We start from the raw sequence: 13,745 nt of genomic DNA, 5'->3' as shown, positions 1-13,745 counted from the left end.
TTCTTGTTCAACACAAGAACTTTATACTAGTAACGATACTGGTTGAAGCTCTACGTGCGCGAAATAATAGCATCCTTGAGAGGTCACCGATCGTTTAACCGATATTCCGTTTATCCAAAAGGCCTTAATAAATGTAATAAAAACATTCTCAGAAGCGACAACAACGAGTCTCGAGTCTACGACTGGTTTCATAAAATGGCGTTAGATAAAAAATGTGAACCTCGATGATGGAAATGTCTCGACTTAGTGCACAATAAATCAATATACGCCATACATGCACATAACAAGAAATGTTTGTTTTTGGGCTCAGGTCAAAAGTTCACGCACGTTTGAATTACACAGTAGCTGACCCAGTGAACTAAAAGTTTTACTTTTTTTTTCAGTTCTTTCATTTTGTACCATATGTTTGGTAGTTTCATTTGTGTGATTTTCTTCCTTGTTTTTCATTCGATTCACAATTTTCTTTCGTCTGATTTGGTTAAAAAGCCAGAAAAGGCTATTAGGAAAAAATGAGAGTCAGTTTTGGAATGGATTTGAAATCTTCCTTTATATCTTAGAGCAGAGTTCATAATCGATCAAGGCTATTGGTCGTACATCCTCGGTCCGTAGTCCGCTGTCCTCAGTCCGTATTTCCTGTTCCTGCATTTCTGTTGCGAGGTAAACCCACAAAATGAGTGGGTGAAGATTGGCAGTTCAGAATTGAATTAGCGCGCGGCCGGGTCACAACTGTGTTTTTCATTAGCAACGTAATGACGGAATCGTTAGTTTTCAGAAAGGACAAAGTTGAAGATTTTTACGATATTGGTGATGAAATTGGGCGGTGAGTAATTTGACGAAATTGACGAAGTTTGGGCTGCTAATTTTTTTTAAGCTTCTTGTATATTTGAACATTTATAGTTTGTAAATATACAACTTAAACTTGAATTATTATTATATCGTTGTGTAAATGTGGTACACTTTAGAGGGCAGTTTGCCGTAGTCAAGAAATGCGTGGAAAGAAGCACAAATACAGAATTTGCGGCTAAATTTGTGAAGAAAAAACGGAGCTTAAGTTCGAGGCGAGGGGCGACGGCAGAGCAAATCGCCTATGAGGCAGAGCTTCTCCGAAAGGTTCAACACGATGGGGTTATTTATCTTCACGATGCTTTCGAACACGCTGCGGAATTCACTCTTGTCTTGGAATTGTGAGTTATCATCTTGTAATATTTTTCCTATTCTTATCGTTTTAAGCGAACTATTTTGTTTGTTTCTTTTTTGTGTGTAATTTATTTGTGTACAATCTTAAAAATGATATTCGCGAATATTCCAGTGGGAGTATGCGAAAGAAAAACATTTATGTTAGCTGAATCATATCAGTAACAAGTAATTTATAATTAATGATCTGTGTTTCACGGGGTAAGGGTACTTTACGGAATAAATGAAAAATATAAAAAGATTCTGAATTGATACTCAATTTTCCGAAAATGTAAACTAGAGCGGGTCTCGAACCCAAGATGAGCTAATAAGACTTAACACTATAAATGAAGAGGTATTTGCAGATTTAATCAGAAGCTTATGAGCTAGGGTTCAGGGTTATAAGGTTCTGATTTAATCAGGAACATTCTTTGCAGCGTCCCTAGGGAGCTTCCCAAGGATTTGTTGATGTTCTAAGGTTAAGGGTTTCAGTGTCTTAATTTTTTAGGTTCAAGTTTCTAGGTCAAACAGAAGAATCTCATTTCAAATCGATATTATATCTGACAGCAAAATATTGTTATCTTGAGGTTTTGTCCCTCACAAAGCATTTTAATACTATGCTTCAAAGCATAGGAATCCAAATCTTGAAAACAAAAGAAATGATTTTTTCTTTTGACAATTACTCAGCCACCTGTACTCTAATAACTAAAGGTAAGTTCAGTAGTAAAACAATAGATGTTCTGTTTGTGGGCATAAATATGTTTTGGGCCCAACTCAGTCATTTTAGCCTGTGCCCCTAGAAAAGGGTTTAAAGTGACTGTAAAAGAGCCCAAGGACATTAATTGTATTACTAATGAAAAAAAAAAAACAACAACAACTGAACATTCACTGAAGCATGAGAGTGTGCTGAAATACATTATAGCCTGCTAATGTTTCCATTTTAGTCGCACGAAAAGTGCCACATTGCCTGACGAAGTGATGATAATGAGATATTGAGATATTGTGTTAGAAGCACACAGTTAATGTTAGATCATTAGTAGTATTTGTTATGCAGTGTCAGAGACATTCAGTTAGTGTCAGATCATTTGTGGTATTTATTATTGTGCGTGTGCATATGTTTGGGGCTTACATATATGTGCATTTGAAGGTCCTAGTTTAACAGTTGTTTCAACTTGTTATTGGCCTGCAAGTGAAAGAATTAAATAGACTTTTTTTAACATAATCTCGTTGTTACAGGTATTGCCTGAGGAGTCTCATTCTATAAACATTTTGCCATTGTTGTTTAATATACAAATTTTCAGTACAACATTTAAGTAGACTGCATGTCCAAATTTGCAATTTTTCCCGGAGTAAAACTTTTTACAAGAAGACTGAAAAAAAAAACATGAAGAAAACATAGACGTGGCATTCCCAATGGCGATTTTTTTTCCCAATGAATTGGAGCTTAAGTGCACAAGGGAACTTCAGTATTGTCTGTGGATGCAGTTCATTCAGGTTTGGCAGACCTTGCAAGAGGAGTGCTCCTTTTATTGCATATTTTATTTCAATCACTTTTATGATTACAGTAAATAACAACTGTTATTTATATTTATGATATCTTAATTTTGAACAGACTGAGTGGGGGAGAGCTATTTGAGTTCTTGGTTGAACAAGAATATTTGACAGAAAATGAAGCAATGGGTTTTATACAGCAAGTTGTGGAAGCTGTTGATTATATTCACGACTGTCACATCATACACTTGGATATAAAGGTTAGTTGCATTTGCTTTTCTTTAATTGTTTGTTAAAGATAAAAAAAACTGTAGACTATCTTGTCCTTGTACAATGTTTTGAAATGTTTTAATTTTGGTTCATTTCATTTTGTCTGAGTGACTAAAACATGACTGAACAATTTGTTGTATTACAATGTACATGTTTTTGTCAGTCAGTGGCAAATGTTTTGAAATTGGTTGTCCATAAGAATTAAATTCAAGTTCAGTTTTCCAAGTAAATGAGGTCACCAGGTTTCTTTTTTAAATGGAGTAAAGACTAAAAAGGCTCTTTACTGCTTATTGGCATGACATAGTGGGGTGAGGGGAACCAGAAATGTAAAGAGTTTCATAAAAGTACCAACAAGGCAATTTTTCCTGATGTTAATGCAATATTTTATGATTATCGTAATGTTAATTTAGAATATAATTTGTGAGACTAAAAGATGCTGGATTAAAAATTATGTCATCTAGGATGTTGTTCTTTCATCCTTTTTCCATGTCTGGTGTCTGTTTTATATTGTTCCTGCACAGCTACCATTTTTTTAATGATTTTCTTTGTTCTCACAGTCAAGTAATGTTAATGAAAGAATTTAGCAATATACTACCTTTTCTATTGGTTTATTGGCACCAAAACCCATTTGGGATGTTGGAAGGTGGTTTACTATGCATGTAAACGAATTCAAAGTGTGGTCTATTGCTTTTATGAAATAAACTTCAATTTTCCATGGGTTTGTCCTTGTGAACAAACCCATGGAACTGAGAGGTGGTACTAATTGGCAGCAAACACAAAGTTATTCATGCAGGGCCATTTATTTAAATAAAGTTTACAGAGTTCCCATTAACACACAGATGTGCGTCTTATAAACACAAACAATGAAAAGGACGCACAGTTTTTGCCAATGTGCGTCCTTGGGACACAGGAAAAAGGTTCCGACTAGTTAGGAGACTGGGTTTGGTGGGCTCTACCCAAGAATTACTGCAATCATCATGGCATGTTATTTGACCCGTCATTTTGTCATGATCAAGAGCATGTATACTCAGAAGGGCTTATTCAATGTATTCGATATTCGAAAGGGGAAACCTGGAAGTGATACAGATCTGGGGGATGATACCCAAGTAAAGAAATGCAAATTTTGTCCTAAGTTAGGTTGGAGGAGTTTCAATGGTTAAAATATGATTCGACCGAAAAACAAATGGTTGGTGTTAAGTACATGAGCACACTTTACTCCAAAATGAAAGCTCTTTTTATAGCGTTAACACCTGGTCTTGGCTTTTGCCTCTCTGTTAGAAACTATATGTAAAATCAAATTTTAGTAAAAGGGAGGGAACCTCTAAAAAAGCTAAAAGGACCCCAAACTTTTTGGAACTGGGGGTCCCAAGGACCCTTAACTATCAAAACTAATGGGAACTCTGAGTTTAGCCATTGTTAAACAAAACCATGTTCTAAACTACCTTCATTTTAACCAAACCTTTTATCTGAACATTTAATTTTGTGAACAGTGTCAAGAGGGCTGAAAAATAACAGTCGAAGGACATTGATTTAATCAACTCAACCCTCTGATAGAGAATTAGGCCCATAGGTTAGGTAAAACCATGGTTTGGGTTAGACCTCGACATTTAAACAACCAGCCCTTATGATATTGTAAGATGGTTTCTTTTAAGCTACCTTATAAATTATGGAATAAAGAAAGATGGTTATTGTTCTGTCATGATCCTGGGACAATGAAAAAAAAGAGTCTCCCACTGGTGGGAGACTCGTTTTCTTTGTTCATATGAAATAGATAATACAATCCCGTAAAACTGTTGCTCTAGGAGAGCACAACGCAAATTGCAACAAGCCTTTGGGACAAAAGAACTTGTCAATTGGAGTAAAAAACTGCAGATAAAGTTTGACAGCTCATCAAGCTTGGTTTGTGGTCACAGTATGGGTTAACAACCTTAAATTTTAACTTAAGGGAAAGATGAGGGTGTAAAGAACTGACTGATTGAATCATAATAGAAATATTATGTTCCCTTAAAGTCCCTATGACACCTATTATTTAGCATTAAATTATAGAAATAGAAGTATGTCAAGGGTGTCTGGTAAGATTTGTGGGTGATTCTGATGCGTCTTAGTTATTTTACGAGGCGATAAAAGTCCAAAATTGTATCAAACTTAGGCTCCCTTTATCTCTTTGGCTGCATGAAAGAGTACTGGAACCTATGACGTAACAGCTAGTAGTAACACCAAGTTATCAAAGAAGCAAAGTGAGTGTGGAAGCTACTGTATACAATCTTTTTAGCCAAAAAATGCCATAATTTGATGTGTAGTTTGGGGTTTTTGAATACCCCTGACTCAATGAAGAATATTCTCTCCACAAGATTCCTACTGTGACATCATGGCACCCAGTCCCTCTTTGCTTGGCCAGATGTTTTATCTGTGGATTATAGAGCTTAATTGATAAAAAATTCAGAAAAGGGCAAAATACCACAAATGTTGTGAAAACATGTTTAAGAGTCATTATATTTTGATGTAGAATAGAAAAAAAATAAGTGTCATGGGCACTTTAAATGAGTGTGGATGATGGTGGGTCAAGGTTGCTTTGTGGGTCATATGCTGTGATTTGATTGGCTTGGGTTTAACCTGTCCTTTTTTTTACTTCACAGCAAATAGTGAATTTTTAAAATAGATTTTTTAATTAGATTGACAAGGAGGAAAGGAATCTACTAGATCTTATTCAGCAACAATGTATATCACTCAGCAATCCCATAACATTATTGTTCTTTACATATTATAATTACAACCTCGGACAAAATCTGTCATCCACATTGCACAGCCTTTGAATGACCAGCCTGATCCCATCTTTCTTTTTCTCTTAGTCAGCATAAGCCAATTAACAATCTCTTGAATTGGCCAAAGCTTAAAATTCACCATCATCTTCTTTGATCTGCAAATGAAAAGACCTGCACTTTTATAGCTGTTTGGGTGAGCTTGCCTTCTACTGGGCTCTGCATGAAATAATTGTCATGTTTGAACTTAGCAAACAGCACAGCTTCTCTGGTATATGGCCCTGAATGAAGAGCATTCTTCTATATTCAGACCTTATGATTGTTTATATCCAACATGATGTGATCTTTTGAGTCAATATTGAAAAACAGAGTATTTAATATATGTATGTCTATTTATTCAACTCTTCATTGAATTTTCTTTAGCCAGAGAATATTGTGTTGAAGAACAAAAAAGAGAATAAAGTGAAGCTGATTGATTTTGGACTGGCAAAGATTATTCCACCAGGAGAAGTGGTGAAAGCTATCACTGGTACACCAGAGTTTGTAGGTAATTACAGCTAGCCTGAGTGTAGTTTACTGCTGTTCATAACACAAATTTACTGAATGTATCAAAATGTTATTGTGGTGTTGTTTCATCAGCTCCTGAAGTCATAAACTATGAACCAGTAGGAACACCAACAGATATGTGGTGAGGCTGTAGTATTACTTTGCATTTTCTCTCTCAGTTAGTATGTGAGCTATGATTGGTCAATTTAGTGGGGCACATTTCACTGTATGGCCCACTGCATGAATTCAAAAGTTTGTGTGAATTGAATTATTTCACCCTCTAATTGAACCCATGCAGACATATGATTAGTTTCTTACTAGCCTTGTTTTCTTGGTCTGTACTGTAAATTATGGAACCTCTTTTTTTTCTGCTTGGATTTAAAGCCTGAGTGTGCTCTTTAGGCTGCTTGGTTAGGAGGAGGTAATACCTGCACCAATTCTTACAGTAGCAGTTTATATGGTGCAGTGCACGTATTTGTGATATTGTAACAATGAAAGTGATCTCCCAAAGTTATTGAGCTTGGAGGAAGTTATTAAGTTAGTGATTCATCCATGTGAGAGTGTTAAAGAAACTTCAAATTATATAATTGTAGTTCTTTTCATGTGTCTGCATATCTATGTACTCTTTTAGTGTTTACTCAGTTCCAGTTTTAGTCCTATAGTTCCAGTTTTGCTGGATTTACAACTATAGTTTCCTTTTCATATTCCAGGGCAATTTTCTATCAATAATAGATAAATTCTTTAATGTATTCCAAGTTACTGACCTGGTGGATGATGGCTTTTTGACTTCCCCTTTGATATCTTTTTATAGGGCAATAGGAGTATTAACCTTTATATTGTGAGTACTTAAATTTACTTTCTTCAATGTTTTGATGTTCAGATTTCCAAATGAGATAGTTATGAAATCATTGCATGGAAACAATTAAGGCATTGCTATCCAGAATATAGTGACATGCAAAATTCCTTTCCTTCTTAAATTTTTTGTCAAGGTACACCATTCAAAAGATAACACCCCTGTGGTTTAGCCAGCCTTAGAGCCTTCAAATTTCCTCATTTTCATCCAATACTTCAGTCAGTCAACTGTTTTCTCGTCAAGTTTTTAATACCTTTACTAACAAAGCTGCGTTTAATGCACTTTCATTTGAAATTCCTTTTTATATTGGCAACTCAAGTGAACTGCACCAGTGGCTGTTCTTCCTCAGACCCAAAGTCTCCTCTTACAATGACTTATCTTTCCTCCTCTAGGCTGTCTAGTGGGGCATCCCCATTCCTTGGAGATGACCCTAATGAAACCTTCATTAACATACAGAATGTTGAATATAGATTTGATGAGGAATACTTTGCTGATATCAGCCCTCAAGCAAAAGATTTTATTAGTTCCCTTCTAATTAAAAATTCAGGGTGAGTGTGATGTATGAATAAGTAGCCTATTTTTAGATGCTAGTCTCTCCTAAGAGAAGGTACATCTCTTTTTGGGGGGAGGGCAGGGGAATTTTGATTTTTTTTTTTTTTTTTTTTTTTTTTTTCATAAAAAGTGTTGGCTCTCCCTTTTTTTTTTAAGAAAAAACTCCTGACCCTCCACCTTCAGGTGACTGACAAAAGTGCAACCCTCCCCTCACTAACATGGCATGCTCCCTGCCATAGAAAGCTACAAACATTTCACTTGTGAACGCAAAATGTTTGAATATAAATATATTTCAATATTGAATGTGTGCGAGCTGAAACAAGAAAATGTCAACGATCAGTGTCGCATATTTATGTTTTATAGCTGGAGTTTGAATATGGAAGACAGTATAAAGTTTGACTATTATAAAAGTTTTGAACATAAAATATCAAAGGGAAAATACATGCACTTCCTTCTCCAACTAGCTGCCATTGCTGTTGATTATTTAAATAAGGTTTGTTTGTTTTATAGCATGCAAAATCTGACTCTCAAAAGGTGAAAAGAAAAACTTAATTTGTCAGAAAAGTGGAAAGCAAATCACAAAAATCCTCATTATAAAATTGTGGAAAAGGTGTGTGACCTTCCCCTTGAATAGCTTACAAAGAGGTATGACCCTCTCCTTTTGGTGCTCACTTTCACTGATGTCCCTTCCCTCTGAAGCCCCAGCTTCCCCCCTCCCCTCCCTTCCCAAGAAAAAATTTACCTTCCCTAATAAGGTTTAAATCAGAACTTTTGTATAGTGTACATTACAGTTTTCACGTTCAGTAATAATATTGCATTCTGAAGTAGCCTTGGTGAATGTCAGTGATAGCTTCGATTTCCATGTAATATTTTGTTTTTTTAAAACAACATTATTGTAATTTATTATTTCAGTGATAGATTATCTGCAAGAGATTGTTTGACACATCCCTGGCTGAAGGTAATTGCTGAAGGACTGAGTTTGCAGTTACTATCTCATGAGATATACGAAAAAAGGGTACACCTTCTCTCTTAACAAAGGAAAAGTGCTCTACCAGCTAGACTTAAATCGTTAACAAAAACTGTCATCGAAATGAACTTGAGGTTTAAAAATCAAAGAATGTCACTTGGGATTATTATTGGGTATAACATGTTCGTTTCGTCACGTGATGTGTCCTAACCAACCGCCATCAGCTGGTAGAAGTGTAGTTAAGATAACCACAAAATGAGAAAGACCTTTGGGACCTTGTTCTTAAAGAACTACGAGGTAGACTGACTATTAACCTGAACGTTACAACCCGCGCGCGCGCCCTCGTAAACAGCAAGAACCTTTGGCTGGGTTCATGTCTGGAGAAAAGGGTAGAAAGAAAGATATACATATTTTATTTACCCACGAATATCTCTGGTGTACTAAGGGAGAGCGGGAACTGTACTCCTGATGTGAATCTCAGAGATCTCAGTGATCTCGCTTTGCCCTAAAATGAACTGATGAATTCCTTTGCCTTCTTTGAAGAGAGCGTAGGAGCCATTGCTCCCCAAAACTCTCTCTTTTAAGGAGAGATGGCTGCTCATGCCCACTTTGGTTTGAAGTTTATATTTGTCTGACAATATGCTAGTACAAAACTTTCAAAGTATCATTTATTTTATGTAATTCTGAGGCTAGCAATATTATATCACAGTTTGAATTGCAATCCTTTCTCTCTAAGCAAAACTTTATTGGCGGTGTGGCACATCTTTTATTGGTCAGCAAGATTATTAATAAGTCGCCCTGGACTGTGAAAGTCACTCTTGAAAATCAACGTCTCTTCCTCTTGTGCCGTGTTATTGAAACACTAATTGACTTTTTTTACGATTCCAGACGGAACCTGAAGCAGCTAAGAGGCGAAAGACCACCTTAATCAAAACAGACACTTTTAAGGCATTTCTGGCTAGGACACATTGGAAGGTAAAATGAGAAAACATGATGTCAAATTACTGATTCTTTCAATCTTAGACAATTTAAGTGGCAGCACTTCAGTTTTACCCTGAACTGTTCGAGTATTGAGATACTGAGGATGCGAGTCGCGTATGTATTTTTATGCCAACAATTAACGGCTCTTAGAATTGAATTGTTCTAAGGCTGCATGTATTTAATCAGGAAAGAGCTATGAAATAATTTAGTGTATAACCTTTGATTCAAATTCATAGCGCTAGCAGCTTTTACGAAACTTTTTTATGAGATTTCCACCATGCCAAATATTTTATCCTCTTATAGAAATCCCTGAAGAAAGTGATAGCTATAAACAGACTAACAATCCTAGGAAAGAGGGGTGATGCATATAAAGACATGTTCTCTGAGGTTTGTATGCGGTGTTTCTCTATTTTGTTCAAGTTGATCTAGTTTGCTGGACCTTTCTCCGTTGCTTGTTAGTATTACAGGTGGCAATTCAATTTAGAGGGATTCAATCTTTAAAGTAAAGGTTGAACCTATCAACAACGGTTTCTCAAGGGAAAAAAGTAACTGGTCGCTTGGTTCACATGTCCTCTTGATCTCTTGATACTCCTTTTCTGCATTATAAAAATAATAATAACAGTAATAATAAGTATAATGATAATAATGATAATAATGATGATAATAATTATGATAATAACAATAATAATAATAATAATGATGATGATGATAATGTTGATAATATTAAGTGACCTGACCCCCCCCCCCCGGCCAATCAGATCGGAAACAATTAATGTGAACAAACATGATAGCGCTTAAAAATTCCATTTTCCCGGAACAAACAAATAAATAGACTATTTCAAGGGGCGGACAGGGTGTTGAACTCTGAACAACGGAGAACAAACCCAGAGATTAGCAGGGTGGAAGGCTTGATTCCGGGACCACCAGATTACAAAACCACCTCTCTTTTCCCCCCCCCCCCCCCTCCGACCGTTCGGCCACAGTGTCTCCTCAAATATTACATCCTTACACCGAAAAACCTGGATACCCAATCATGAACTGTGTACTGTCCTGCAGGGTGATAGCTGTTCAGACGCATCAGACAGTGATTCAGAAGGGCCAGATCATAGTCGGGAGAAGAGAACCACGCCAACGAATTCAAAATTGCTGGAAGATAAAACCAACGCGGTTCTTCATCTGAATGACAGTGAAGAGTCAAAAAGTTCAATTATCGATAGCACACCGAAAAACTCCACGGATGGTTGCTCTGAAAAGTAATGTTCTTATGCTATCGACTTAACGAGGCAGAGGCAAAGTATAAAGGACTGACATGTAGTTTACTCTGAGAATAGAAACAAACCATTTTTTGGACTAGATTATCCCCTAAAAATAGAAAGCAGGGGTTTCAATAACCTCATACCGCCTTTTGGGTATCCTACCAACAGATGCCTAGAATGCTGGAAATATATACATTTCCAAGCTACAAGATTTCAAATCTCCTCTCTGGGGGAGCTTAACAACAAACCCTGTTTTCCGGGCACAGCCACCTAATACATCATCGGAAGTCGCTCATGGAAAAAGTTATTGAAACCCTTGTAGTTTATAGGCTCAGTATAAAATTATAAGATTATTTATCTAAACCGTTGCAAATTTATATAATTCAGGATTGAGATTCAGACTGGAAAATGACATTTTTCCGGTAGTAAACTAAAATGAGTATTGTAATACTGAGATATAATTTGATAGCGTATTCAAGAGTAGTGACGACTCAAATATTACAGCAAACGTGAGAAATTGGAGAGGAAAGAAATTGCATAATGCTTTTTGAACTTTTTTTTTAATGAAAAAATGTGATCATCAATATGGAAGTAGAAAAACTAAGTGTATATAAACAAAGATAAAAAATCAAACCGTACTGAATTCATCACAAACTTCTTCAACCCACTGCGAAAAAATACCAATCGAGACAAGGTGTAACATGAATATTCCTACATTAAAAATGAAACCAGCTAAACGCAGAAGTCACTGGAAGCCTACAGTAAGTAGCAATAGAGTTAAGGTTGCTGTAGACCTTAGAGGGCCGATTATTTTGACGATCAAATTTGCCAGGGATTTCAGAATAACAAGCGATCATCCGAAAGAACCCATGAAGGTCTACAGTAACATTAACCCTTTAACTCCTATGAATGACCAAGACAGAATCTCTCCTCGCTATATCAATACAATATTAAGCAGACAAGTGCTGTATGTATCAAAAAGGGGATTATAGTTGATTCAAACCAAACACTCCAAACCAATGTCATGAGGATTGTATGACAGGCAGTTAGGAGAATTACTAATGAGGTCGTGGAGAGGAAGGATTAAGACAACAAGCAATGAATCTGTTACTTAAGACAAATCTCAACTTGCATCTTACAGTTCTTAACTAAACATTGCTGGTTTTCTTTCGTTATCAACTACTGCACTAGTGTGTGACAGGGAAGGTTACTGGGATTTGATTTTATCTACTTTTGCTGCTTGTTGTGGACACATATTTCTATGTACGTAAAAAATGTCTTAAGATAATTATTTTTATGACATCCATTTTGAAATCATTGGTGGTCCCTGAAATCTAATTGGCTCTAATTGGTGCGATTTATTCACGAATCGCACTATTTTTTGCTCTAAATCGCATCATTTTACGCTTGACTGAGTTTTTGACACATGATGTCAAAGTCTTTCTGTTTTGCATACAAAATAAGATGTAATTTAAGCGTTTCCAGTTCCTCTTTTTATTTAAAAACTGGCTTAGTACTGCATCCATAAAATATTTGAATTTACCAAGTCCTGTATTTGGGCGATTTCAAAATGGATGTAATAAAGTGGTAATTGAACCTGTTGTCGTGCAATTTTGTTCTGAAGTCATACTTGTGATTTCAAATCGAACTCGTGCTGCGCGCTCGTTCAATTTTGAAATCACGCGCATGATTTCAGCCCAAATTGCACTCCACTCTGTTCAATTACCATTATAAATCATGGCATACCTGGGATGAGTTAATGGATCAAACGGACCTACCGTAGAAGTTAGCTCAGCGCAGGTTTTCTCATGAAAAAGAAACTATTGTTCATTTGTTACTTTCGTTATTGAAATATTGGTTTTCAGTTCTAATCCATACGGTCTACAATCAGCGTCAAAATTATTTGACATATTTTCTTGAAGAGTTCTATTTATGTGAAGAAAATCAGTCCTGTTTCTAACACACTCTAAATCATTAACAGACCCTCCCCCCCCCCCCCCCCCTCCATTCAACGATGGCTGAAAGTTCATGGAATCACGATACAACATTGGGGGAGGGAGTAAGTAGGTTGATTTGACTTAAGACTTAAATGTGAAGAAATAAGGGGTTGAAAAGATCAATGTGCCAACAATGTCGGCGATTGTCGGTTTGGAACAGAACACTTGTATTGTAGATCGCAGACTATATCAATACTCATTAATCGTACATTTACGTCAACAAATTACATTATGAATGCTCAAATGAATCCACGACTATCGCTGACTACATTAACCATAGCAATGGCTTACCTTCCCCAAGCTGGGGATTTCCAAAACTACGAGAAGCCGTGTTCCAATAGCTGGCGGAGCATGCGTGAGTTTGGCAAGCGAGGGCTTAGTGTTTTCCTGGTGAAAATTATGGCTGCCCTCTTCGATGTTAACCGCGGCGGAAGGATTGTGCGAAATTTGTACCAAAGGGATGAGGGACGGTCAAAAGGAAGGAGAGGGGAGGGGTGGGACAGTAGAAATCTTCATGTCTCTTTCTCCGCCCCCTTATCCATACCGTCCACTCTTACTCTAAATCAACTGAAGCCCTCTCTTTAATGAATACATTTTGTTTCTCTCGGAAATTGCAATGGTTGTGGCAAGTTGTGGTAAGTTGGAATAGGATGGGTAACTTTGGTAAATAAGTGAATCTAACTCGAAACAAACATATGATGTATTCAGATCCACCTCTATCATTTAGATTTTTTGTTCCTGTCTTTTTATTTTACTGTGGCTGCTCTAATTTTCTCTGCTTTCGATGCTACGTTTCAGTAATCATACTCGTGATTGACAAATCGGAGTCCCGCGTCAATCACTCGTATGAATGCAGACCGAATTGGACTCTACTCAGTCCTACTACAACCGTGTATTTCA

The 13,745-nt window shown here is 36.6% G+C and overlaps 1 protein-coding gene across 2 annotated transcripts; it reads left to right on the top strand.

Moving 5' to 3' along the window:
* Positions 1-662: 662 nt before the first annotated feature.
* LOC111325809 (death-associated protein kinase 2) lies at positions 663-13,093 on the top strand. 2 transcript variants are annotated; one of them, XM_022929727.2, is made up of 11 exons: positions 663-820; positions 963-1,184; positions 2,786-2,924; positions 6,117-6,240; positions 6,333-6,381; positions 7,051-7,077; positions 7,563-7,640; positions 8,557-8,602; positions 9,500-9,586; positions 9,896-9,979; positions 10,649-13,093. In XM_022929727.2, the coding sequence occupies exons 1-11, from the start codon at positions 750-752 to the stop codon at positions 10,847-10,849; spliced, it is 1,128 nt and encodes a 375-aa protein (XP_022785462.2). In that variant the 5' UTR covers positions 663-749; the 3' UTR covers positions 10,850-13,093. The 2 variants fall into 2 exon arrangements, with proteins under 2 accessions (XP_022785462.2, XP_022785453.2); XM_022929718.2 differs by having other exon boundaries at positions 7,485-7,640.
* Positions 13,094-13,745: the final 652 nt, after the last annotated feature.

This window comes from Stylophora pistillata, chromosome 4, assembly GCF_964205215.1.
Source record: "Stylophora pistillata chromosome 4, jaStyPist1.2, whole genome shotgun sequence".
Classification (NCBI taxonomy): Eukaryota; Metazoa; Cnidaria; class Anthozoa; order Scleractinia; family Pocilloporidae; genus Stylophora; species Stylophora pistillata.
The sequence above is the reverse complement of the archived record's forward strand: the minus strand, read 5'-3'. Positions and strand labels throughout refer to the sequence as shown.